The sequence below is a fragment of the Fusarium phalaenopsidis genome, assembly GCF_050370095.1.
Source record: "Fusarium phalaenopsidis strain FUZ10S chromosome Unknown contig_32302, whole genome shotgun sequence".
In the NCBI taxonomy this organism is placed as follows: domain Eukaryota; kingdom Fungi; phylum Ascomycota; class Sordariomycetes; order Hypocreales; family Nectriaceae; genus Fusarium; species Fusarium phalaenopsidis.
Window position 1 is genome coordinate 2,554,426 of NW_028145405.1, and position 24,717 is coordinate 2,579,142.

The 24,717-nt window shown below is 56.3% G+C and overlaps 1 protein-coding gene across 1 annotated transcript; it reads right to left on the bottom strand.

Moving 5' to 3' along the window:
* Positions 1-556: 556 nt before the first annotated feature.
* Positions 557-24,371, bottom strand: LRP88_08164 (uncharacterized protein; the record flags this gene model as incomplete). Its single annotated transcript, XM_083244673.1, has 3 exons — positions 557-2,041; positions 2,091-9,693; positions 9,751-24,371. 3 exons carry the CDS (start codon positions 24,369-24,371, stop codon positions 557-559), a joined length of 23,709 nt encoding a protein of 7,902 aa, XP_083099167.1.
* Positions 24,372-24,717: the final 346 nt, after the last annotated feature.

Sequence of the window (24,717 nt, forward strand, 5' to 3'; positions counted from 1 at the left end):
AGTATTTGTATGTATAACAATGTAAAAAAAAACACCATATATGAAGTATACCAACTACCAGTTGTTGATCAAGTCAGGAAGCAAATTCTCAAAGTCAAGATCAATCACCATCAAGCCAGAATTGAACCAGAATTGAACAACCAAAGTATTCATTTGAACGTGTCAAGTCACACCATCATTACAACAAATCTAGCTACATGTCGGGCCCAAGAAATACAACGACTCATAAGGTGAGAAGCACAGGGCATGACGAATACAAAAACAGGGCTCGAGAGTAAAAAACAGTAAACGGAAAGCCGGCCGTTAAGAAGGAAAAAAGAATAAAAGTAATACAAGTGAAGAAATAAGAAGAGAAAAAAAGAAAACAGGTGTCGAGCAACATTAGACTGAGATCGTGAGAGCCTTTTTTCCCTCCGAGATCGTAAACCAAAATGTGTAATAGAAATCCAAAAAGACAAAGGAAACGTCGTTCGTTAGATATGCGTTATACCTGAACGATCAAACCAAAAAACACCGCCCATATCCCTTTTCCGGTGGTATCGTTCCCAAATCCTTCCTAAATCCCCCCTTCTAGATATTCCGCCTCAACGGGCTGCGGCACCATGCTCTCTGTCGTGACGCTGATGTGGCTTCGCGCGCCAGCAGAGGCATTGCCGCCGTCGCTCGAGGCGGGATAGATGCTCTTGGACCGAGCAATGAGCACCTGAGCGGGACAGACGACGATCTCTTCGTCGCCCCGTCCATTGTCGTCGCCCTTCTTGACGACTAGTGGGAAGAGAACAACTCGGATAATGGCTCCTTGAGCCTCGAGGTCCTCATTGGACATGGTAACGCTGCCACTGCGCTCATTCATCATGGATGCGTTGAACGAAACAGTGGCGGCAAGCTCGCCGTCTGCGTCGTACTCGGGACGCAGAGGCGGTAGCATCATGTATTCAGCTTTTTGCGTACGCATCTCGATCGAGAGACCAACGGCCTCTCTCATGACACGCCGTAGCTGAGATTGAATCTGATCCTCCAGATTTGACGGTGGCGGGAGGATCTTGCAAAGCGTCTGGAAGATGGCCTGGACAACGGCCTCTGTATCCAGATCGCGTTGGCGTTTAAAGCTGTCACGCTTCGACAGCAATGTAAGGGTGACGGCTCGCCATCGGCGAACCGCCTCGGGAGGGCCGACCTCGGTCAGCAGCTTCTCAAGCGACTTGAGCTTCTGTCTCTGCTCTCGATCCATGCCAAACAGGTAGCGGGTAAAGATGAACTCCCACACCATGTGCATGGTCATGGACATGAAGATGTCACGTCGCTTTACTCGGTCCCGAAGGTAAATGTCGACATCTGAGCCGTCCAGGACAGCATTGTCAAGGCGGTCAATTATCTTCTCGTCATTGATCTCGCTTGTCAGGCGGCAAGCGCGCATGTCGGAGAACTTGGAGAATCGGAGCACCCATTGTTGGACATGGGAGCATAGTTGTTGGCAACGGTGATCAAAGTGATCTTCGTCGCGGATGTTAAGGAAGGCGTCGTCAGCAGCCTTGGTTTCGAGAATCTGACGCTGCAAATCACGGATCTTTTCTTTGGCGGAATTGAGTTTGGCACGCAACGCGGCAATCTCTGCGTCCTTGGCTTCTAGGGTTTGTTCGGTCGTTTTTCGGGCGCGTCGAACCTCGGAGAGCTCGCGTGTGACGTTCGCGTTTCGGGCCTCGAGGTTGGCGACACGGCCCGTCTCCTTGTTTGCCAGCTCTGCATTAGCACTGGTGAGGCCAATATTCACCTCGGTCAGGCGGGAGACTTCGTTTTGGAGGTACTGCAGAGTCTGCTTGAGACTGTCGATCTCGCCGTCGCGGTCAGCCAAGGTGGAGGCGGCCCGCTGGCTGATGCTCGTCTCAGCCATGGCGCGGGCCTCGGTGAGCATTCGGTTCTCAGCCAGCAGCTGCTCTACCTTATTCTCAAGCTCAAGCACCTGCATACTCTGTCGGCGTCGCATGCTGTGGGGCCGGGTGGGTGATCGGGGCGAACCGATGCGGCCCTCGCCGTAGCCATCCTGTGAGAACGTGTCAGTGAGGCTAACAATTGGTTCTGAGTATACCTACGTAGACGTCGGCCATGTCCTTGGCACGGGCTCGACCCTCATTTGCGACGGGCGTGGAACTGGCGGGCGTGGTGTTGTTTTGTTGGCGAAGAGAACGAAGATCACCGCTCATTCGCCTGTCGACCCGACGGAGCGGCGGTGTGGAGGTGCGGATGCCTGGGCTTTCAGGCCGGAACTTAAGTGGCTCCGGCGTCCGGCGACGGGAGAGGCTGGTGTTGGAAACGGCTCGTCGCCCTGAGCCCTCAAGAATACTCGGCGTTGATTGGCGGGATACGGGGGCGTTATCTGACACGCTGCGCTGGCCCGCCACTGAGGCTGAAGAGGCTGGTGCTGCCCCTGGTGCTGGTGTTGGCGTGGAGAGTCCTTGGAGGGCCGCTAATCCAGCTCCCGCTGTCACTGCCGCCGCCGCCGCGCCCACTGGAGTGAGAGCGCCATACTGCTTCCGCTCCTTCTTTTCGGGTTCTGGTGTCGGTCCCGGCGTGGACGGCTCTCTTAGTACTGGCGTGCCCCGGGGCGAACGGCGAAGTTTCCGTTCGCTTCTTGGCTCTGGTGTCCGGAGCACCGTACGTTCAGGCTCACCCGTGTGAACTCCGCTGTCGCGATGCGCCTCTTGACTGAGTCGTCTGCTTCTTCTCTGGGTAGGTGTTTCTTGTCCGAGACCACTGTCGCGCTGCGCTTCTTCGCTTAGCCGCTTGCTTCGGCTCTGAAAGCTCGCTGCGTCACCAACAAGTCCACTGTCGCGCTTGGCGTCAGGTGTCTTCCAGTTGGACTTGGATGGCTCGGCCTCTGACTCGGGAACTTCCTTCACCGGAGCCAAAAGTCTGGAGGGGGATCGGCGTAGGTCGCTGACCTCTGATCCCATGTCCCCCATTGGTGTCGGTGGCTGGCTGTCCTCTCGTAGCAAACCACTCATGGGTTCCCCAACGTCCGGTCCAAGGCGCAGGAGGCCCTGGGGGGAAGAAGTTCGTGAAAGTACCAGATCTCCTCGGCCGAGAATCGGGCTTTCCATCATGTCAAATGTGTCCATGTGTGTGCCTTGTCGTGTTGTGTCCTTCCATCCTCTTTCCGGTTCGGGTGTCTTGCTCTTGGCTGGAGTTGAGCGCTCGAGTTTGTCCTCATCCCTATCCGTGTGCTTGTCCTTGCTTGGCTTGTTGGGTGTGGAGATCTCCTTTGACAGCTCCACGTCCTTGCCTTTGTGCGAGGGCTTCTTGTCCTTCGCCTTGCTCTTGTCCTTGGAATCATGGGCAGCATCCCGAACGGTTTCCTCCATCTCCTTGTCTTTGACGTTGTGGGATGCTTCACCCCGGCGATCACCACGCCTTTTGACCTCTTTGGCTTCTTCCTCCTTCTTGGTATCCATCGACATGAGATCCTTGCCTTTGCTTCGGTGTTCGCGCGTCAACAAATCATTATCTTCCTCATCATCCAGTTGTGTGTTCTCATCCTTGTTCTTTCCCTTGCTCCTCCTCTTGTCAACTTTATCCACAAGTGCGATGCCCCCCAGCGCAGCAGCGGCTGCCGCTGAAATGTCAGCGACAGTTGATTTGGTCTCCTTGGCTGCCCGTTGGGATGGGGTCTTATCTGTTGCCTTGGGAGTCTTGGGTGGCCCGCCCATTGAAAGGGCCTCGCCAGAGGGTGAGTCCTTGGTTGGCTGGGGAGAGACTATGTTTTCGGCGCCCTTGGAACCGACATGGTCTTGATGAGGACCCGGAAAGTCAAGATCGCTAGTTGCCTTGTTCTTGTCGTTTCTCTCCTCTTGCTGAACCAATTCTTGATGGAAGACCGCTACATCATCTTGAGAGGACGGAAGGGTATCTGCTGAGGGCTCAGCAGACGCTCTGGACTTGACCATGGCAGTCAGGTTCCGCGGTTGATGTTTCTCGATACTTGAACCAAGCTCCCAAAGAGTATCATCGATGCCCCTGAGTTTGGAACCTGTGTGATCCCCAAGTAGAATCAATCGATCAGCTATTGGTGACTCGGGTTCTGGGGTCGCCTCTGGTGTGGGCTGCGGGAGTCCGAATGGCAAAACACTGCTGGGCACTCTGTTGGCCCTCCTTTTCTTCTTTGAATCAAGAGCTCGCCCTGCCTCTGCTGCCGAATAAGGACTGAGCGACAGCTCTCTTGATATGGGAACAACGGCTCCAGATTCATTGCTCTCAGCCTTTTGGCTTGGGGGTGGCTCTTCCGCAGAAACCACGGGCGTGAGTGGCAACAGTGAGCCGAGAGGTTGTTCAGAGAAGGGGGGGAGAATGGATTGTCTCGGAGGTGACTCGACGAGGTTAACAGAAGGAGCTCGAGGAACTGGCTCCTCAGAAGAAGCTTTGGTACTGTCTTCACCAAGAATTGGTTTGGTTGCAGGGGCCGAAGCCAAACCTCGTGGTGCATCAGACATGTGCTGCTCCGTCTCGGTGCGGGCGCTTGTCTGCAACACCTCGACCTGGCTCATATCTTTCACCCTGACATCATCTGCAGCTGGAGGAGCAGGTTCTGAAGAAGCGCTGGGTGCCTCTTCAAGTCTCGGCTCTGAGAGCACAGTCTTTGTCTTCTTACTTTTCTTGGTCTTCTTCTTTGGTGCAGCCTTGTCATCAGCTACCTGCTCCGCTGGTGTATCCGCCAGGGCTCGCGGTCCAGTCATATCAGCAGTTTGAGTGAGATGGTCCGCATCGGGCTTCTTCTCTGTTGGCTTGTCGGTTTCTGGTGCCGATGTCTCAACCTCAACGGCTGGTGCTTGAATCTTGTCGCGGGGGTCACCGCGCTTTTCTTGGTCATCTTGAGTAACTGACGCGACTACCGTAGACATGTCATCGATAAATGCTTTGGCAGATGATGCCGGGGCCTGCGATTCGTTGACATTCGCGGCCATACCTGGGACAGGGGAGGGCTCTGGAGAGAGAATAGGCACTGTCGTAGGCTCAACACGAGCCTCGTCGACTTCGGCAGGAGTCTGTGTGCCCGAACCCTGCTGAGACTTCTTTCCCTTCTTCAGCTTCTTCTTTGAACCCTCAAGTTTCACGAGAACATCATCGCTGGGCTGAATCAGTTCTTCAGCAGGAGTCTCGACCGGAGTCAATGAACGAACGTCTGCTTCGATCTTTGCGGCTGATGTATCAGCCTCTTGAGGGCGTGGTGGCTCTTCCTCGACAGGCGCAGGCTGCGCATCTTGCTGTTCCGAGATTGTGGATTCCCCCGCAGCGGCAGCTCGCTCTGCAAGTTCCTTCTCATGAGCCAGTTTCTGGGCCTTTTTCTTTTGCTTCTTTGACATCTTGGTAGATGGGTCGTTTTCTGGCTGTTCTGTCGCCAAGGCAGCGGTCGAGGCTTGTCCACTCTCCAAGGTGGCATCTTTGGGAGCAGCGCTAGGGGAAGCGTCGGCTTGAGGAACAGGCTCTTCAACAGGGGCAGGCTGAGGTACAAGAACGTCGATTGGGACAGAGATAGGAGCATCAACGTCCATCGCAGCACGCTCATTAGAAGCAACGGTCTGTGGTGCTGATTCGGGCCCGGTTGTCAATACTTGCTCATTGACTTCTTTTGGCAGGTCGATGCGGAGGTCTGAGGCTTCAGTAGGCTTTTCGGTTGGTGTCTCAAGTTCTTGAGTCTGGGCAACATCTCGCTCCATGGGTTTTGTAGACTTGGTCGCATCAGCAATCAGAACAGGTGACTCGGTTTGCTCGTCTACAGCCCGGGTCAGGTCTTCGGCTGGAGGCTGAGCCGTGTTGTCAAGTGCCTCAGTTGCTGGCGCAGGAAGGCTTGTCAACTCAGTTGCTTGAGTGTCAACTGCTTTGCCCTTCTTTTTCTTCTTCTTGTCTGTCTTCGATAGAGCTGGGCCAGTAGTATCTTGAGCGACCTCCGCGTTCTCGGGCTCGACTGGACGTTCGACTGGAAGCTCGACCAATCCTTCAGTAGGGGGTTCGACTGAAGGCTGGGCTGGCGCTTCGACTGAGCGGTCGAAAGGAGGTTCTAGCGAGGGCTCTTGCAGTTTCACCTCATCTCCTTTGTTGATCTCTTGTCCCAAAAGGTTGTCAGCTCGGATGTTGTCAGGATACTCTGCATTTTCTTCTACCTTCAGATGGGCGGGGGCAGCTGGTTCTGGCTCTTTGAGTTGTTCGTCGACTTGGTCGAGTGAAGGCCCAGCAACGGGAAGCTGCCCCTCAACCGCATCGGTAGGCTCGAGAGGGGCAGGAGACTCTGGGGCTGAGGACTTGGCCGCCTTCTTCTTTTTCTTTTTCTTGTCCTTTCTAGAAGGGGTGGTGACCTCAGTGCCCTGCTCCTTGTCTCTCGGCTCTTGCTGGGCAGGTTCAAGCTGGGTGAGGTCCAGATCGGCGAGAATATCGCGACTAGAGGGGCTCGTTTCCTCGAGAATTGTAGCGGGGGGGTTCAGCTGCAACTCCGACTTTTCGACAGTGGTTGTCTCCTGGGGCCGTAATGACTCTCTTAACTCAGACTCCATCTGGGTTGTTGGTGCATCCCGAGTCATAGAGTCACCAGGTCCTTGCATGGTAGGGGCAGGTTCGCCTTCGAGGTCGTGTTGGGGCTCCCGAAAGCCCTCGGAGGATTGAGCTGGGGCCTCGGTTTCGGCTGGGTCGACTGGCTCAAGGATTAGATCTCGGCGGAAGCCCTCATCGGGCTTCTCGGTTTGTACTGGTTCGTCAGCTGTCTGTGGAGGCTTTTCCGATGGTCCAGGCGACTGGCTGAGATCGAGACGAGTGGTTGCCATGCCTGACTTGTCCTCCAGCGCAGTTGTAACAGTAGGAGCTTGAGCGTCCTGTTCCAGTTCAAGTCCTGCGGACTGTGCTGTCTCGCCACTAGGCTCAGAGCTTTCTGTTGCGTCCAGAGCAGACTTCTTGTTCTTTTTCTTCTTCTTGCTCTTCTTCGATGAGGGTTCGTTTTGCTGATCCGGCTCAATCGAAGCTTCGGTCTGGGCTCGGTGCACGTCAACAGAATCTTGAACTTGACTGGATTCTGGTTGGGGGATATCCGCAGCAACAGCCTCACTAACTGCTTCAGTCTGCGCCCTCGTTGCCCCCTCAGTTTGGGTGGATGGTTCGGAGCTTGTAGCCTGGGTCACCGCTTCAGCTGTCAGGGGCTCAGACACCTCTCTTAGTGCCTGCTCAGTCGGCGATTTCGGGGATGGTTCCTGTTCTGGAGGTGCCTGAGTTGTTGCCTGTGTCGTTGACTCAGTCACGGGAATAGCTTCAGAGACGAGTTCCAGAGGGTCCTCGTTCTGGGTTTGGGTAGAGGGCTGAGTCTCTTTGTCGGCCTCCTTCTGAGGTGTTGGCTCGGCTTCTAGCAGAGAATCACTGCCCACAGTTGGCACCGTCTCAGCCTCTCGGGTCGCGTCCTTGGAGGACCCAGCTTGAGTGGGCTCAGGTGCCAAAGTATCGGACGTCGTGGGTTGAGATTCTGCCAGTTTTGCGGCGAGATCTTTGGCTGCCTTCCTCCTCCTTTTCTTTTCCTTCTTGGAAAGACCAGCCATGTCATCCGTTTCTTGTGCTTGAGCTGGCGGTTCAATTGAACGCTCGACTGCAGGCGCCACTTCCACCTCAGGAATGACAAGCTCTAGGACACTCGAGGCTCCTGTTGCGGCTTCAGTTGGCGCGAGAGTTGAGGGGGTCGTTTCCACTTCATCACGAAGGTTGCGGTCAAGGACATGGGGAGCCGAGTTGTCTTGTACGTCCAACACCGCTGGTTGGGCTTCATCCCCAGCTTGTCGGTCAGCATCCAAGAGCGGGGCAGGAGTCTCAGGAGCAGCATCAGTTGAGTCAGGAAGATGGGTAGTAGAGGCTGGGTCAAGTTCCTTGATGAGGTCAGGACTCATCTCAGGGGAGACTTGCTGGGGTTCGGCGGGAGCCTGGACCAGATCAGTGGCAGGGATCTCTCCAGTGACGGCTTTGTCTTGTTCTTGAGTGATGGTTTCCGGCTTCATTGTCAGGTAGGTAGGCTCGCTAGCAGGCTCCGCGACAGGCTCTAGAGAGGGCTCGATAGGCTCGGTGATTGGCGTGGGTTCGGCCGTTGGCTCAGAATCTTGACTCGTTTCCTTTCCCTTTCCCTTCTTCTTTTTCTTCTTGTTCTTCTTGGGAGTGGAAGGCGCTGGATCATCGCCCCGGACCTCTTGAACTTCCTCGGCCACATCCTGCTGAGAGACTTCAGGCACGGGAGTCAACTCAGGTTCGACCTTAGGGAGTTGGGCAGATTGTGATGCCTCGTCAGGCTTGTCATTATCAGTGGTTACTGCTGGTTCGGAGGGTTGAGCCTGGTCGGACAGTTCATCCTTGTCAATTGTTGACGGCTGCGCAATAGGCTCAGTCGTGGCGATGCCTTCAGGAAACGTGGCGGCATCCATTTGCTCACTCGTTTGAACCGTTTCTGCCGACGTGGTAGGCTCAGCAGAAGGACCATCGTCAGTCAGGTTAGCTTGCTTCTCCTCACCAGTGACAGCCACTTCCTCAGTCACAGGGGTAGGGTCCGGCAGTTGAACATGTTGGGCTGAAGCATCTACCTCCTTCGAGGAATCCGGCCCGATGGCTTCGGTCGGAAGAGCAGTAGACTCCAGGGCTTCCCGAGGAGTCCCTAGGTCTTCTTCAGCACTCAGGGCGGGCTCCTTGCCTTTCTTCTGTTTCTTCTTGACTTTCGTAGACAGAGTAAGGTCTTGGTCGAGTTCTTCCTCAGTACTCCTTGGTTGGTCTTGAACCTCGACAGGTCCCGAACAAGGTTCAGGTACGTGCTGGCTCTGTTCCTGTGGTTCATGGGCAGACTTGGAGGCGCCACTTTCAGACGCAGGAACATCGATAGGTTGAGGGGTTCCTTCAGGCTGAAGGTTCTTATTGATCTGAACTTCCTGCGGCTCTGATTCAAGTCCAACCTCAGGCTTTGTGACCACCGGGTCGGCCTCGGTGACGGCCGCATGAGTTCCAGAAAGTTCAGTTGTCTCGGTTTCCGATGAAGCAGGAACAGCAGTAGCAGATTCAGCTGCCGGTGTCGCCTCAGCCTCGAGCTGCACAGGTTCAGGCTGGCTTTCAGAAGTGGGATGAGGCTCGCTCGTCTCAACAGCTGCGGTCTCAGAGATGGGAGCGGTTTCGACGAGGCTCTCCGTGTCTTCCAAGGGATCAGTCTCTGTACCCTTTCCCTTCTTCTTCTTTTTCCTCTCCTTCTTTGTCAAGCCCTCATCGGCATCGTCATCCTCCTTGTCTAGTTGAGCTTGAGCTTCGGGGACAGCTTCGTTTGCTGGCGATGCTTCAGCCTCGGGAGCAGGAGTTGTTTCATGGGCACCTAAAGATTCGGGTTCAAGCAGGGTCTCCTGGGTTGTTTCTAAATGCTGCTCCACTGTAGGCTCAGCCGTCTCAGTTGGCGTTGACGTGGAGAGAGGGGCTTGCTCAATGGCCTTCGGCGTCGAGGGACGAGGCACGACAGGAGAACCTGCAGGTTCCACTGCATGATCAGTAGTTTCGGGCTTCTCCTCGAAAGGTTCAGGAGTGGACTGAGTAACTTCGGGTACTAGCTCGGCAGACTCGGGAGTAGATTTGGCGTCGTCTGAGGTTGGCTCGGGAACATTTGAAGTTGGTATGGCAGACTCTGTTTCATCTCCCTGCTTGGTCCGCTCGCCCCTGGAGGCGGGAGTGTCATCCTCAGTGACGTGTTCTATGACGAGCTCCGTTGTTGACTTGGGGGCCGCTTCAGGAACAGGCGGTGTGGACTCGAGAGCAGCGGCGACGACGGGTTCAACTACAGGCTCAGAAGCCTCAACTGGCTGTGGGTCGACAGCCTGGGCAGGTTCAACCTCCTTTGAAGAATCTGCTTGTTGCGGGGGCTCGGCGGGCTTCTCCTCGCTCTTTGCTTTCTTCTTCTTTTTCTTGTCCTTCTTTGAGAGGGCGGGCGCAGAGTCCTCGGCTGTCTTCTCCAGAGCCTCCAACTCAGGCTTAACAACAGGCTGCTGCTCCGTCTCGATAATTGATTCAGAAGGTTGCACAGAATCCCTCGGTTCATCAAATGTCGACGCTGGTGTAGGCAGAGTCGGTGGCTCAGAGGTTGGTTCATTCGCAAGTTCCTGCTCAGCTGTGACTTTAGTATCGGGCTGCGATTCGGCCTGATCCTGTTTCTTTCCAGACTCAATTTCCGACTCAGGAACAATGGTCTCCTGTTCGGAAGTTGTCTGCTGGTCGGACTCAGGCTTTGAGATCAAGACGTCGGCTTCAAGTTCGGGCTCGGCAGTGGTTGGCTCAACCGCAGATTGAGCATCGGGGTTGACGAGAGGTTGAGTCTCAGTTTCGCGCTTCGATTCAGCTTCAGTGTCAGGCTCAACTATAGGTACAGTCTCCTCAACATCGGGGAGTGTTTCATTCTCAATCTTGGGGCCAGAGTCATTGTCTGGCTCGGCAGACGTATCTGCCGTAGGCTCATTTTCAGCCTCGGGTTTCGACTCAGGATCGATACCAGTTCCAACCGCAGGTTCCGTTGGTTCCTCAGGGGATGCCTCGGTCTCCTTGGGTGTCTCCGGTTCGGCTGAGGACTCCGAGGCAGCTAATGCTTTAGCCTTTTGCTTTTGCTTCTTCTTCTGCTTCTTAGACAGGCCAGCGTCTCCCTCATTGTCTTCCAGTTTCTCAGTTTCCAGTCCCGGCTCCGGCTCCAGCTTTGCCTCGGGCTCGACAGGGGCTTCAAGATCACCAGCATTGCTCTTGTCCTCCTCCCGCTGTTCGTTCTCGGAGGGCCCAAGGCTCCTAGCCTCATCAACGGCGGCGTCGGCGGCGTGCTGCTTTTCCGGTTCCGGTTCCGGTTCCGTTGGACGATTGGTCTCGGGGTCCTGCTGGATTTCAAAATGGTTGTCTTTAGCCTTGTTCTTTTCGTCCGTACGGGATTGCTTCAGACTGGACCCACCCCGCTCGTCTTCAGGACCAGCTGCTGGTTCTTCACTTGGAACAGATTGTTCTCCGGACTCGGTGGAATCCGGTACATTGGTATCGTCGGCTGGCGTCGCAGGCTCGCCTTCAGGAGCGGCTTCTGCGCTGGAAGTTTCGGTCTTCTCGGGCTCCGCTGGGGTGTCCTCGCGAGGATCCGGGAGTGTCTCGGCCGGGGGATCGGTGGCCTCAGGTTCGGGTACAAGTTCGGGGTCTTCAGATGGAGTGGCAAGACCAGAGTCAGGCTCTGCGGCTTCTTCAAGCGCTGCCTTCTTCTTCTCTGCCTTCTTCTTCTTCTTCTTCTCCTTCTTGGACAGCTTTGCTGGAGAGGCGGCTTCGGGCTCCTCAGTGGTCGGGACGGGTTCTTCGGCGGGAGGCTGATCGGCAGCAGGGGCATCCGGCACTTCGGTGGCCTGAACGTCCGTTGGTGGTTCCTGGACAGAGGGAGTTTCTACGGGGTTTTCGACATCAGCTGGCTGTGTCTGCTCATCGTTTTGTGGGACAACCTCGGAGACGGCGTCGATCTCCTCTGGTTCCAGGAGCGGCGCAGCCTCGTCGGTAGGGAAAAGTGCCTCTACAGGCTCGCCGCCACCATGCTCCAAGCTGTCAGATGCTTCCAGGGATGCTTCTGGCAGAACAACATCCTTCGGCTCTTCCGATGTGACATCCCGAGGGGTTGGTTCTTCAGTGGTGGTGGCAGCGTTTTCTTGAGCAGCGAGCTCGGGAGTCTCCTGAGGTAAAGAGTCGGCTTCGGATTGCTTCTCAGAATCATCTGAAGAAGCATTCTTCTTCTTTTTCTTCTTCTTCTTGCTCTTCTTCTCAGCGGGAGCTTCAGCTTCGTCCACCGCAGTGTCCCTGGCAGTTTCAGCCTGCGCATCGACAGGTTCAGTCTGTGCAGGCTCTTCAACCAGTGTAGCTTGTGCAGGCGCCCCGAGTTGTTCGGTTTCGGCAGATGGCGTGGGAGTTTCCTCTACAGGAAGGCTGGGTGTAGGTTCCTCGGCAGGGCTGGATTCTTCCTTGCTTGCGGTCGGTTCCTCAAGCTGCTCTGGTTCCTGCACTAGAGGCTCTTGTCCAATAGAAGATGGCTCAGTGCTGTCTTGGGGAGTATCTTGAGCCGCGTCGGTCTCGGCGAAACTGACCGCCTTCTTCTTTTTCTTGTTCTTCTTGGACTTTTTCCCGCTCACCGATTCAGCAACGTCATCTTCGGCAGGGGCATCTTGCGGCTCTGAAGCAGATGGGGCGTTGTCGACATCACCTTCAACTCCCTCGGCCTTATCTGGGGCGGGTGCCTCTGCGGGTGCTTCTGCGGGTGCTTCTGCGGGTGCTTCAGGCTGAACAACTTCAGTCGTTTCGGTGATGTCTTTTGGCACACCTTCGGTCGATGTCTCTTCTGGGCGTTCCTCAGTGACCTCAAGCTCCTTGTTGGCTTGGCTTTCATCAACTGGGGCGTCGATGTCTTGGGATTCTTTGGTCTCAGATGGCGCAACACCCTCAGCCTCCGTAGGCTCCTGGGCGACAGGTTCGGCAATGGCAGCTTCAGCGGCGGCTGTCTCCGCCAGTTCCTTGGCGGCCTGTTCTTCGGCTTCGCGAGCTGCTCGGGCCTCTGCCCGCCTAGTAACATTTTCCTCAAGGGCAATGAGGCGTTGCTGGTCCTTCTTCAAGAGACGTCCCTTCCTTCGCGCCCTCTTTTCCCTTAGGGCTGCCATCTCATCAGCGTCACGAGCTTCTTCGGCTTCTTCAGCTTCACGAGCAGCCTTATCTGCGGCTTCCTTGGCTTCCTTGGCTGCTTCGGCTTCCTTGGCTGCCTCAGCTTCCTTAGTCACTGTCTCTGTCTCTGAGGCTGGTTGAGGTTGAGGTTCATTGACAGACGGTTTGTCACCGAGGTCGAGAGGTACATCCGTTGGTTGCTCTGGGGTTGGTTCCTCCACTTGCTTGTCCCCGGAAGTCTCCTCGATAACTTCAGGTTGAGGTGACTTTTCCTCAGCCAGAGCTTCCTTGGGGGTGTCAGGTATGGCTTCCTCTGTAGGTTGCAGAGCAGATGTCTCAACAGTTGCGGCAACCTTCGTTTCGACTGGAGGTTCGGTAGGTCCTGGAATGGCCTCATCCACCTTGGGTTCATCCTTGCTCTCGCTCTCGCTTCGAACGGTCACATCCTCCACTTCACGCTTGACTTCCTCCTCAGTCTTGAGCTCACTTTTGGCAGTTTCGTTCTTAACCTCCTCCTGGTTGGCCGGGGTATCATCTTGAGTAACCTCCTCCTTCGTGCTGAGCTTGGCTTGTTCCTCCTGGGTCTTGACCTCATCTTCAGCAGGGTCGTTCCTAACCTCCTCCTCTTGATTAGCCTCAGTCTCTTCCAGAGCGGGCTTGTTCCTGTTCTCCTCCTCCTGGTTGACCGTGGCGTCGCCTTGAGCAGCTTCGTTCTTGACTTCCTCCTCCAGTGCCTCCTCCTGGCTGGTCTGGTTCTTCTTCTTCTTCTTGTTCTTCTTGGCCTTCTTCTTCGAAACAGGGGACTCAGGTTCGACTGTCTCAGGGGCGTCAGTTGATCTTGTAGCCTCGTCAGTTGCTTGTGGTTCGGCAACCACTGTTGTCTGGCCTGCAATATCTTCGCCGGTCGTCATAGGTTCTTCCACAGGTGTCTTGAGGGTTGGCTCCTCGCTAGTCTCGACAGACTCGGCCTCAAGGGGCTTCACTGTGTCGTCCCGCTCTTGCTTGATGGCGTCGTTGTCTGTTGTGGTAGAAGGCTCATTCTCAGCGATCTTGATAGACTCCTCTTGAGGAGCAGGTGTCGGCTCATCCTGAGCAGGAATATCGCGGCTCACAACTTCGGTGGCGGGAGTCGTGTCATCGACTTGAGAGGGCACCGGGCCAATAGAAGTTGCTTGAGACTCCTCGACAGGTGCATCTCCCTGAGAGAAGAGTGGCTCTGAGATATGCGACTCTAGCGTGGTCGGGGCCGCGTCGGCAACAGGGGCGTTCAGATCAGAGTCTGCTGGAGGAGTGTCGGGCTTGACTTCACCGGTTTGTGCCTTCTCAGTAACCGTTTCTGCCTTCTCGTCCACATTTTCGGCTACAACAGCAGTCTCAGGCTCAGCCACATCAACAGGCCTCTCCTCTTGAGATGGAGCGGTTTCCGCAACCACAGGCTCCCGTTCATCATCAACCGTCTTGTCAACCTGATCGGCTTCAAGCTCTATCGATTGGGACTCATTCTTCACCTGAGCGGGAGATCCCCACATCTTTCTCCAAGCGGATCCAACAGCAGCGAATCCTCTTGTGGCGGGAGAGACGCCCAAGGTGGAGGGGAAGTATCGGTTCTGAGATTGTTCTTGCGCAGGCTTCTGGGGAGCGTGGAGACCCATGCTTGACGGCAAATAGGCGGGTTCACCGACGTCCTGGGACTTGGGTGCCTCGATAGGGTTCGGCAAGTCCTCGGGCTCGGCCAGCTGATGATCATTATCCGCAGTTGGCTCAGCTGCAGAGGAAGACACGTTCTCCTCTGGTTTCTTTTCGGTCTCACCCTCCAAGGAAGTCTCAGGCTGGGGAGTTTCGGTCGGGTCTGTTGATCCGGCTTCCTGCGCGGGGGTCTCAGTACTTGCAGGTTCAGCTGTGTCAACTGGAGCAGGCGAGTCACGGGGCAAGTCCTTGGTTATGTCGGCCTCTGCAGGCTGCTCAGTCTTGTCTTCCGAGACTGGAAGAGGTTGCTCGGGCGTAGAAGAAGCTTCCTGGCTGGCAGAATGAGCTGTTTCTTCAGACTTGGCGCCCTTCTTCTTCTTGTTCTTCTTCTTCTTGGACTTGGATGGAGTCTCTTCAGGAGTTGCCTCGGTGGACGGTTCAGGCGTTGCCTCAGAAGTAGCAGCAGGGGTCTCCGGCTTGGACTCGACAGTATCAACAGTCTCCACAAGAGCATCTGGCTGTGCCCAAGCATCAAAAGCATCGACATCCGGAATTGGCTCGGCAAGGGGCTCTTGTGCTGTCTCAACAGGGACCGCTGTGGGTTCAGCAACCTCTTCGAGAGAGCGCTCAACTGGTGCTTCTGGCACGGTCTCGGCGGTAGCATCTGAGGGCTCGGCAGGGGTATCGGGGATAGGCTCGACAGTGGCCACTGTGGGTTCAACAACCTCTTCGAGGGAGCGTTCAACCGGTGCTTCCGGCAGTGTCTCAGCGGGAGCACCTGAAGGCTCAGCAGGAACATCTGAGGGCTCAGCGAGGGTATCGGGGATAGGCTCGACAGGAGCCTCTGTAGGTTCAACAACCTCCTCGAGAGAGCGCTCAGCTGGTGCTTCCGGTAGGGTCTCGATAGGCGCATCTGAGAGCTTAGCGGGAGTATCCGACGTAAGTTCGACAGAAGTCGATGCGGGTTCAACAGCCTCTTCAAGAGAGCGCTCAACTGGAGCATCTGAGGGTTCAGCGGGAGCATCTGGGGAGGGCTCAACAGGGGCAATTGGTTCGGCCCATGCATCGAAAGCCTCCTTGTCTGTTTCCTGAACAGTAGCTTCAGGCTCGGCAGGGGTTGACTGCTCTTCCACCACTTGCTTTCCCTTCTTCTTTTTCTTCTTGCTCTTCTTGGACTGGGGTTGGGCTGGCTCCTCGGCCACCGCCTCAGCGTTGACAGCAGGGGACTCTGCGGGCTCTTCAACAGTCACGGGCTTGGCCTCCACAACTGCTTCTGGGACCGATGCTTCGGGCTCGGGAACGGGCTCGGGAACAGGCTCTGGCTCTTGGGCGATTTCCTTCTCAACGGGAAGATTGTCGGAGACCTGTTCAACAGCGGGTTCGGGCTCCCGAGAGAGCTCCTGTTCAGCCGCTGGCACTTCATCGGCAGGCTTGGGTTGCGACTCTTCAGGCTCGGTAACCTTGGGAAGCTCCTTCTCGGTGGACTCAGGCTCGGGCTCGGCCTCTACCTTAGCCGGGGTAGCAGAAATGTCTGTGGTCGGTTCCTCTGATAATTCAGGAGCCTTTTCTACTTCAGTGGTGGCCGGCGTTGTCTCTGGAGCTTCGTCCTTGGCAGTAGTCTCTTCGCTTCGCTCCGCCTTCTCATCCTTGGCAGCTTCTTCCACGGGGGCAGCGACCTCAAAGGAATCCTTGAGGATAAGCTCTAGATTCTTCTTCTTGAGCTTCTTCTTCATGTTCTTCCTGTCCTTTGCTGAGAGGCTTTGCCATTCTTCCGTGGTGAATTCGTTCTCTGCACGCTGAGGAGCTGCCTGAGTAGAGGCTTCGGCAGGGGCTTCGGCGACGGGCTCGACTGCAACTTCAGTAGACTGGGGCACTGGCTCAACGACCGGTTCCGTGGTTGGTTCGATGACGGTCTCGGCAGCGGCAGCGGGCTCGGCCACGTCTTCGACGACAGGCTCAGTGGGTTTGTCCTCAGCTACAGGAGGAAGCTCAGCGGCGGCTTCAGGGGCAGACGCTGCCAAAGGCTCAAGAATGGCATCGGCGGTGAGCGCTGTGACGGCGGGCTCGGCCACAGCCTCCCCGATAGACTCCATCTTGGCTTCGCGGGACTTGTCCTCAACTTTGGGTTGCTCCAGAGGCTCGACAGTGACAGAAGTTGGTTCAGCGGTGGCTTCGATAGCAGGCTGAGGCTGAGGCTCGACAATAGCATCAGGAGTAATCTTTGTCGCGATCATGTCGGCAAGGTCGGGCTGAATCTCGCGAGAAATATCGTCAGTTGACTGTTTGGCAACCTCAGGGGTTCCTTCAGGCTTGGTCACATCCTCGAGGACCAGGTCAGCAACTTCCTTGCTAACAGGCTCTAGTTCTCTCGGTGATTCCTCGATCATGGGCGCAGCGACGATGGGCTCCACGGTCTCTCCAACGGGCAAGGAGACGAACTCGGGCACCTTTTCCTCTGCCTTCTCGGTGGCGACCTCAAAGAGAGGTTCCTCAGCGGCCTTGGAAACGCCTCCATCCTTGGGCTCAAGGATGGCTGTAGGCTGCGCATCCTGAACCTTCTCCGTGGGCGAGTCAGAGGACGACAGCTCTGTGGGCTTCTCGGGTTCTTCGGGGATAGGCTCAAGAATAACTGCACGCTCCTCGGTTGTTGACGCTTCAATCACAGTCCCCAGGTCTCCGGTCTTCTCGGTGAATGGCTCAGGAGTAGGCTCCTCTGCAAAGTCAGCAGGCTCCTCAGGGATAGGCTCAAGAAGGACTATAGGCTGCTCGTAGACAAGGTCGGCATGGTCGATGGGCAGCTCAGGAGTCGGCTCTTCAACAAGCTTCGGAAGATCTTCAGCAATCGGCTCAACGGTGATTGACCGATCCTCAGTTGCAGGCTCCGGTACCTCGGCCTTCTCGGTGGGTAGTTTGATGCCAGGTGCGTCAACAGACCTTGAAACGTCCTCAACAACGGGCTCAAGAGGGGCAGCACGCTCCGCGATGGCAGACTCCTCAGTGGAAAGTTCCTCTACAGGAATGGCAGCAGGCTCTGTCGTTGGGGTAACTTGAGGAGACTCAACGACAGACTGAGGAGCAGGTTCAACTTCAGGCTGAGCAGGACCCTTGAAAGGGATTTCTTCAACGGTGCCCACCGAGGAGACGTCGTCAAAGGCCTTGGAAATAGTTCCTCGAGGTGATTGGGCCTCGGTGGCGTCGGAGAAGTGCTCATCAGTAGAAGTGAGATCCTCAGGAGTAACTGATTGAGTTTCGGGAGCCACAGGGAAAGCAGGCTCACGCGGAGAAGGCGTCATGGCGAGAAGTTCAGCGCCCATGTCCTTGCTTGTCGATTCGACAGGGACAGGCTGTGGGGTCGTTGGCAGAGATGGGGCCTTAACAGAGCTCTCACGAGGTGCTTCCCGGTCAAGAGATTCTGTGAAGTCGGGAACTGGGAGCTCTGGGTGAAACAGAGCACGAGGGGTTGTTGACTCGTCAGTTCCTGTGGAAGAGTTCTTGCGTGCAGCTTGAGGCACATTGGTGTCGATATGGAGAGCAGGATCAAAGAACTGAGCACTATCCAGGTCAAAGTAATCACCGCGCTGGTGGAACTCGGCTTCAGGGCTGGGGGAGTGTCTAGATCCAGCTTCGCTGGGCTCACTGGGAGGGAGTGCAGGAAGAGCCAAACCGGTCGTTGGTGGTGCTTGACGAGAATGCTCAAGAAGATACAACGGCATGATCTCGCGGGTGCTATCCCATGAAGTTGGCCGGGCTACTCGTCGAGACATGACTGCAGCAGGGTCCGAGTTGATCACAACGGGAGAGCCTGAGGGAGATGACTTGAGGCCAACAGGAGAGGCAGGGTTCGACCTCTGGCCCAGACGAAGCTGAATAGGGACGGCTGTTCGGCTTGGAGACTTGGTCGGCGTCTCAAAGGTACTGCGGCGTCGATTGTGAGTGCGAGTATCACGCCTTATGACACGCTCCTCAGGAGGAGTGTCTGGTCGGCTATCAGGCAGTGAAGGCAGCTCCTCGGGGCCAGAGACGGGACTGCCAGGCTCGCTAGGGGGAAGGGGGAGAAGATCGCCATACTGAGGGTCAATGGCGGGCTTGAAGACACGGGGGGCGACCTCGGGGTCGAGGATTTCGTAACTTCGCACACGACGGCCTTCGCGCAAGCTGTCATGCTCCTGGTCCGACGGAGCCTCGGCGGCGTTGGAGTGAGCAGCGTCAGAGGCAGCAATGACGGTCGCAGCACCCGCTAGGCCGACACCCGCGCCAAGGGTGCCGGCATTATCTAAAAAAGAATCCCTCTTATCCTTGCGACTGGACTTGAAGAGGCTGGAGATGATGCCACTGGATCTCTTCTCTGGATCTCGGCGTTCCCTGTAATCCTTGTCTCTGCGGGAAGAACCCGGCATGGACGCAACTGACTTGACATCGTCGTCGTCATATCGAGAAGACTTTCGTCGGTGGCCAGACTCGCGTCGATCACCGCGAGATTCGGACACGACAGAGCTCACGTCCCGATCGTCAAAGTGTTCGCGCCTGCGGTCCGGTGGGCTGTCTCGATAGTCATACCAGTCCTCCTCATTTCCGCTTCTGCGCTTGGACTTCTTGCTTCTCCGGCCACCAGAGCTGCCGACTGAAATCTCAGAGGCAACTACTGAACGAGAGGGAGAGTCATGGCCATATGAGTCACGCTTGGACCTCCTTGACCTGGGAGTATCCCTCTCGTCATCAGACCTTCTGCGCCGAGACCTATCTCGCGACCGGTCTTTTGAACGATGCTTTGATCTGTGTCTTGATCGGTCCCTTGATCGGTCTCTTGATCGATCCCGAGAGGATCGTCTCCTTGATGACCGGCTGTCAGGGAGCTCCAGTGGTGCAGAGATGCGTGACAAATCATCCTCGTAGTATGCGTCACGCTCCTTCTTGTGCTTCCTTGAACGCTTGGAATCTTCCCATTCGTCGTCAGACCGCACATCTCGAGACGAGACATCTCTTGATGTGTGTCGACGGTGAGATCTCGAAGGAGCGGAGACACGGGATCTATCGTCCTCGTAGTAGTAGTCCTCATCTTTCCACTGCTTCCGTGACTTCTTGGGGGTCTCAAGATCATCGCGGGAGCGGATGTCTTGCGAGGCGGCATCTCGCGGAACGGCATCTCTGGACAATGATCGATGGTAAGTCCTGGAAGGAGATGAGCCCTGTGAGGCGGCCCATTCGCCAGCTTCGCCAGCTTCACGGTTCGCCCAATCCGAAGGTCTTGCTGAAGGATCCCACTGGTCTTGGTATCCAGCTTGCCTGGGCTCAGCGTCTCTGGAAGATTGACCATGGTAGGCACTCCATGCGCCAATGGCGAATGCAGGAGCAGCAACTCGAGCAACGTCGGCGGCGTCAAAGTCGCGGCCCCGTCGTTCGTCTTGCGCGGTATCCCAGCCATCGTCAGACCTGACATCTCTGGCTGGTGCTTCCTGAGAAGACTTGTCGTGGTAATAGTCGGCGGGAGGAGAAACTCGAGAGACGGGCTCGTCTTCAAATTCACGACTCTTCCAGCCCTTCTTGCCTCTCTTCCAAGCACTATCTTCCCAGACTGCCTCGCCCACTTCTCGAGATTGAGCGGGCTCTGTTGGCGTGGCCTCAGTCTTGTTGTCATCCTGAACAACAACAACTTCAGACTTGGCTCGCTTCCGCTGCTGTCGCTTACTCAACTTCGAGAATTCCGAATCATCGTCGGGAAGTGGCACGTCCTCAGCCCTTGGAAGGTCTGACTTCTCGGGTTCGGGGCTCTTGGCTGTGACTTCGGGCTCAGCCACAAACGGCACGGGGTTTTCCTCTTGAGGAGTCTCAACCTCGCCAATGACAAAGCCCTGCTGCTCCGGCAAGAGTTTACCAGGAGCGTCGCTGGTGTCCGAGGCGGTCTCTGCGTAAGGTCGTGTGTACCAGTTGCCCTTGGCGTCGACGTGAGCGTCACCGTGAGCGTCACCGATCACCTTTTGCACGCCCGGCGAAGAGTCGCGGCGGTGGAAAGTCGGGTTGTCAATGACAATCTCGGGATCGAAGCCGGTCTCCTTTAGACCAGCGGCAAGAGTGGCAGCAAACTCGAGATCATCAGCGTAGCCACCGGGCATCTGCTCTGGGTGTGGGCTCGCGGGCTTGGGTCCAGGAATTGGTGGCTCACGGCTCGAGTCATCGTCGTAGACCTCGGCAGAGAAAACAGGAACCACCTCGCGGCTCGTCTCCTCGGGATAGCTTCTGGGGATATCCGCAGCCTTGTGAGAGGGAATCTCGACTTCAGGCTCGTTGATGGGCTCAGCACTGCTGCCGGCGATCGCTGCAGCCAAGATGCCCCATCGGCTCGCCTTGTTCAGTCGTGGCCTGGGCTTATCAGAAGTCCTATCCAAGGGCTCGGAGTGGAAGTAGCTCTCAGAATCGCTACGAGTCTCGGGAGTCTCGACTTCAAAGCTCTTTGTCTCGTTCTCACCCCAAGTGACAGATTTGGCAAGGGGGGCCGGCTCGCCAAGCGGAACGATATCACCTCGAGGTGCGACGATCACGTCTTCGGGTGTGACCTCCTTGACATCGGAAGTGACTTCTCTAGCTTCCGGAACAATCTCAGTGGCTTCGGGGGTGACCTCTGTGACTTCCGTGACCTCCTTGGTCTCAGGAGTGGCAGATACTTCCTCAATTTCCCTTATTATCTCCTTTTCCTCGGATGCAGGAGAAGGCTGGCGGCTTGGGACGGGAGTGGGATAGATCAGATTCAGGACAGGTCGTTCCCGCGAGACTTCCCTTGACCTCAGAACGAGAGCCATAGAGTTGTCGCCCAGGTTGCGGTAGTGTCTCTCCTCACGAGGATAGATCTTGTTGTCAATCTTCACATCGGCATTAGGACCGTCGAAGGGGCTCGTCTCTGGGTGCTTTTCCTCCATATCGGGCGGCGTGACAATGGTTATGGGTTCATACTTATCGTCTTGCCACTTGTCAATAACCGATCGCTCAGGAGATGCACTGCGAGATCGCATCTCCTCAGAGGCAATCTTCCGAGCAATGCAGGTCTCTCGGTAGTATCGATCGGCCTCCTCCTGAACTGTGTCTCGTTCCTGTCGTGAGCTGTCTCGTGAGCTGTCCTTGGCGTGTTCGCTGCTCTGGCGTCCCCTCTCAACGGCGACAGCGGAGGCGACCGCGACCGCTGCTACAGGAATAGTGGCATGCTTGGCCTCGTCAAGAATAGACTTGGCTTCATGCTCCTCTTCCTCATATCCGTGACCGGAGCGGGGGTCCTGGAACTGCATGACGTCCTGTGTTCCTCTGCGGTACTCTTCAACCATCCTCTCGATCTCGAACGAGTCCCGGCGGCTCAGTCGAGCATCTGATGCCAGGGATCTTGGCGGAGAATCATCAAAATTAGGTTCGCGTTCAATCGTCACGACATTAGGCGTAAGGGGTCGCTTGGGCGTAGTCGCCTGGGACATGGTGAAAGCGTCATCCGAAACCTGGTACTGGAATGGGTCGTAGGCCGGGTCTCTGGGCTGAGCAGGCTGGCTCGTCTCTGCGACAACTTCGTGCTCCGTAACAACGTGGTGGCCTGCACCAGTTGGTAGAGGAAGCTCGCGGCTCTCTTCAGTGACAGTGGTAGTGCGCTCGCTACTCTCAGCCTGAACCTCGGGCTCGCGCATGACCTGGAATTCGGGTCCATGCTCGATGCGGAATTCTGTGCCTTCGCTTCGATCCAGTTGAGGCGCAACTACAACGTCGACTTTGCTCCTCTCCTCCTTCTCAACCTCCTTCTCCTTCGTTACTTTGTGGGTATCGTCATGATCATCATATCGTGAGGATTTCTCGTGCTTTCGCTCATTATACTGTGAATAAGAGGAGTCGTGGTGCGTTCGTCGGTATTCCCGTTCCCATTCCAGGTTTCGTTGCCGTTCAATATCCAGTTCCTTATGTCGTTCCGCCTGCTGAGCCAGTTGTCGTTCGAGTTCGAGGGTCTTCTGACGCTCAAGCTCCTGGGTTCTCTGCCTCTCGAGCTCGAGAGCTTTCTGTCGCTCGATTTCCTGAGCCTTTTGGCGTTCGAGCTCCTGGAGCTTCAGTTGCTCCGCCTCGAGGGCTTTCTGTCGCTCAAACTCCAGTCGCTCGCGCTCTCGCTCGAAAGACTCCTCCTCGATTCGTTCCTGGCGCTTCGAGTCGGTCTCCCGCTTCTCATCCCGACCACGTCGACTATCGTGGTCACGCTTATCTTCGCGATACTCTCGTCTTTCCTTGCTTTCTTTGCGCGAAGCCGTATACGCCACAGCTGCGCCGACTGCGCCAACTGCAGCTGCTTCAACAGCAATGTCGCCCCATTTACCATCAGACCGCTGGCGAGAGTTGCGAGATTCCCTTCGGCTCGAATCCTCAAACTTCTCCGTCTCGTAGACCTTTGAGGACACCGGGACCTTGGGAACGGGCTGCTGAAGGGGAACTGGAGCAGGTCGAACCTGGTGTGAGAGATCCTGGCGTGAGGCGGAGTGGGAAGTTTGTTCTGATTGGAAGCGAGAATGCTCAGCGCTGGGACCTGGGTAGTTGTCCCGCATGTGAATCGGTCCTGACGCCACACTGCCCGAGGAGCGGCGGTAGGCGGCGGCTTGCTCTTCATCCCGGAAGCCACACGGGGTGTTGATTGAGCCTCGCAGCGAATTGTAGGGACCGAACAGCCGGGGATCGACGATCGAGCTCTTCTCTCCATTATATCCGTATCCATATCTCCGATAGTCCGAAGATGAATGGTAGCCTGAGTGAGAGTGTGAGCCAGCCATTGCTGCCGCGGCGCTCGCACTTGCGGCAGCCGCAGCAACTCCGACAGCGGGCCTGAGAGACTCCCCAACGGTGCCGTAAGCAAGCTCCGAGTCGGCGGCTGAGACCGCACCATCACTATCACTAGTAGTGGAGGAAGATTCGTCGTCCGAGGCATCTTCCCAGTCTGAATCGTCGTCGGAAGTCTCGACACGAGTCTTGGAGTTTCCCAGGCCGTGACCCTGACGTCGACCGTATCGAGACGCCATTGCCGCGCCTGCCGCGCCTGCTGCAAGTCCAAGAGCTGCCGCCTTGCCCTTACCTGAGCTCTTGCTAGCGCGGCGCATCTCATCCTCCTTGGACTTCCTGGCTAGATTAGAGAGCTGTTGGCCAAGAGCCATGATCTCTTCGTCTGCAGTCTTTGCTTTCCGGGGCGGGAGTGTGGGCGTGCGGTCGCGGTCGGAGGCCTCTGCCGAAGACCGTCTTCGGCGCGCATAGCCCTGTGCGTATCCCGAGGAGGACGCGTATCCTTGGGCTGAAGCAGAAGCGCGACTCCGAGGGCTAAGAGTGCGACTCTTTGGCTGTTTAACATATCCCTGGCCGTACGCCAAGTCCGAGTTGACCGATGACGATGACGAATTGCCAAAGTAGAGCACGCGGCGCTTCTTCTTCTTCTTGTGCAAACGCTGCCTTACGCGCTCCGAAGGCGCCTTGAAGAAGGTGCCGAAAACGCCGCCATATTCCTTCGTGTCCTTGAATCGCGAGATATCCAGTAGCGACGACGACGTGTCACTGGACGACGAGAATACGCTCGAGGGCGTCTGCGGTCGACGTGTCTCTGGGTGAGGTGAGTAGGGATCATTATAGGCGGGATGAGTCTGCGGCGGCGCGTTGGGGTAGGGTTGAGGTTGCGGGTACTGCTGTTGTTGATTGTAATGTTGCTGTTGCTGAGGGGAGTTTTGATACTGCTGATGCTGGAATTGTTGATATTGCTGGGGCTGTTGGTACATGGGGGGTTGTTGGTATCGTTGTTGCTGATATTGCTGAGGGTATTGTTGAGGGTTCTGTTGCTGGTACTGTTGTTGCTGCGGTGGTGGTGGAGGCGGTTGTTGTTGTTGTTGCGGGTATTGCTGAGTCGGCGTTGGCTGCTGCGACGGCGGTTGACGCGAATCTCTCGCATCGCGAGACTCGTGCCACCGGCGGCGAGCACTCTCGGAGTCCCGAGAGCGGTGATCTCGCATCATTGTGGCCGGCCTCTACGGGTGTCGATGGGAGGAATCGGGGGGTGTGGTGGAGGAGGGAGATGGTGTTTTGTTTTGCGAAGGAGCTCGACGCCAGCTTTCCATGGGTGCCCCGTTCGTCTCGGCCCGCTAAACAGGACAAGCGGTGGCTGGGGTTTGGGTGTGTCCAATTCTTGGACGCTAGGCTCCGTCGTTGGCTCGCCCAGGTTCTCGTGGTGGGTCTGAGATTGGATCTGCCACTGGGCCTTGGGAGGCCTGGGCGCTAAAAATTCCTCGGTAGAGGGTGCTTGACTGGTTTGTGTGTGTCCGTCTTGTCGCCGATGATGATGTGATGAAGAGGGAGAGAGAT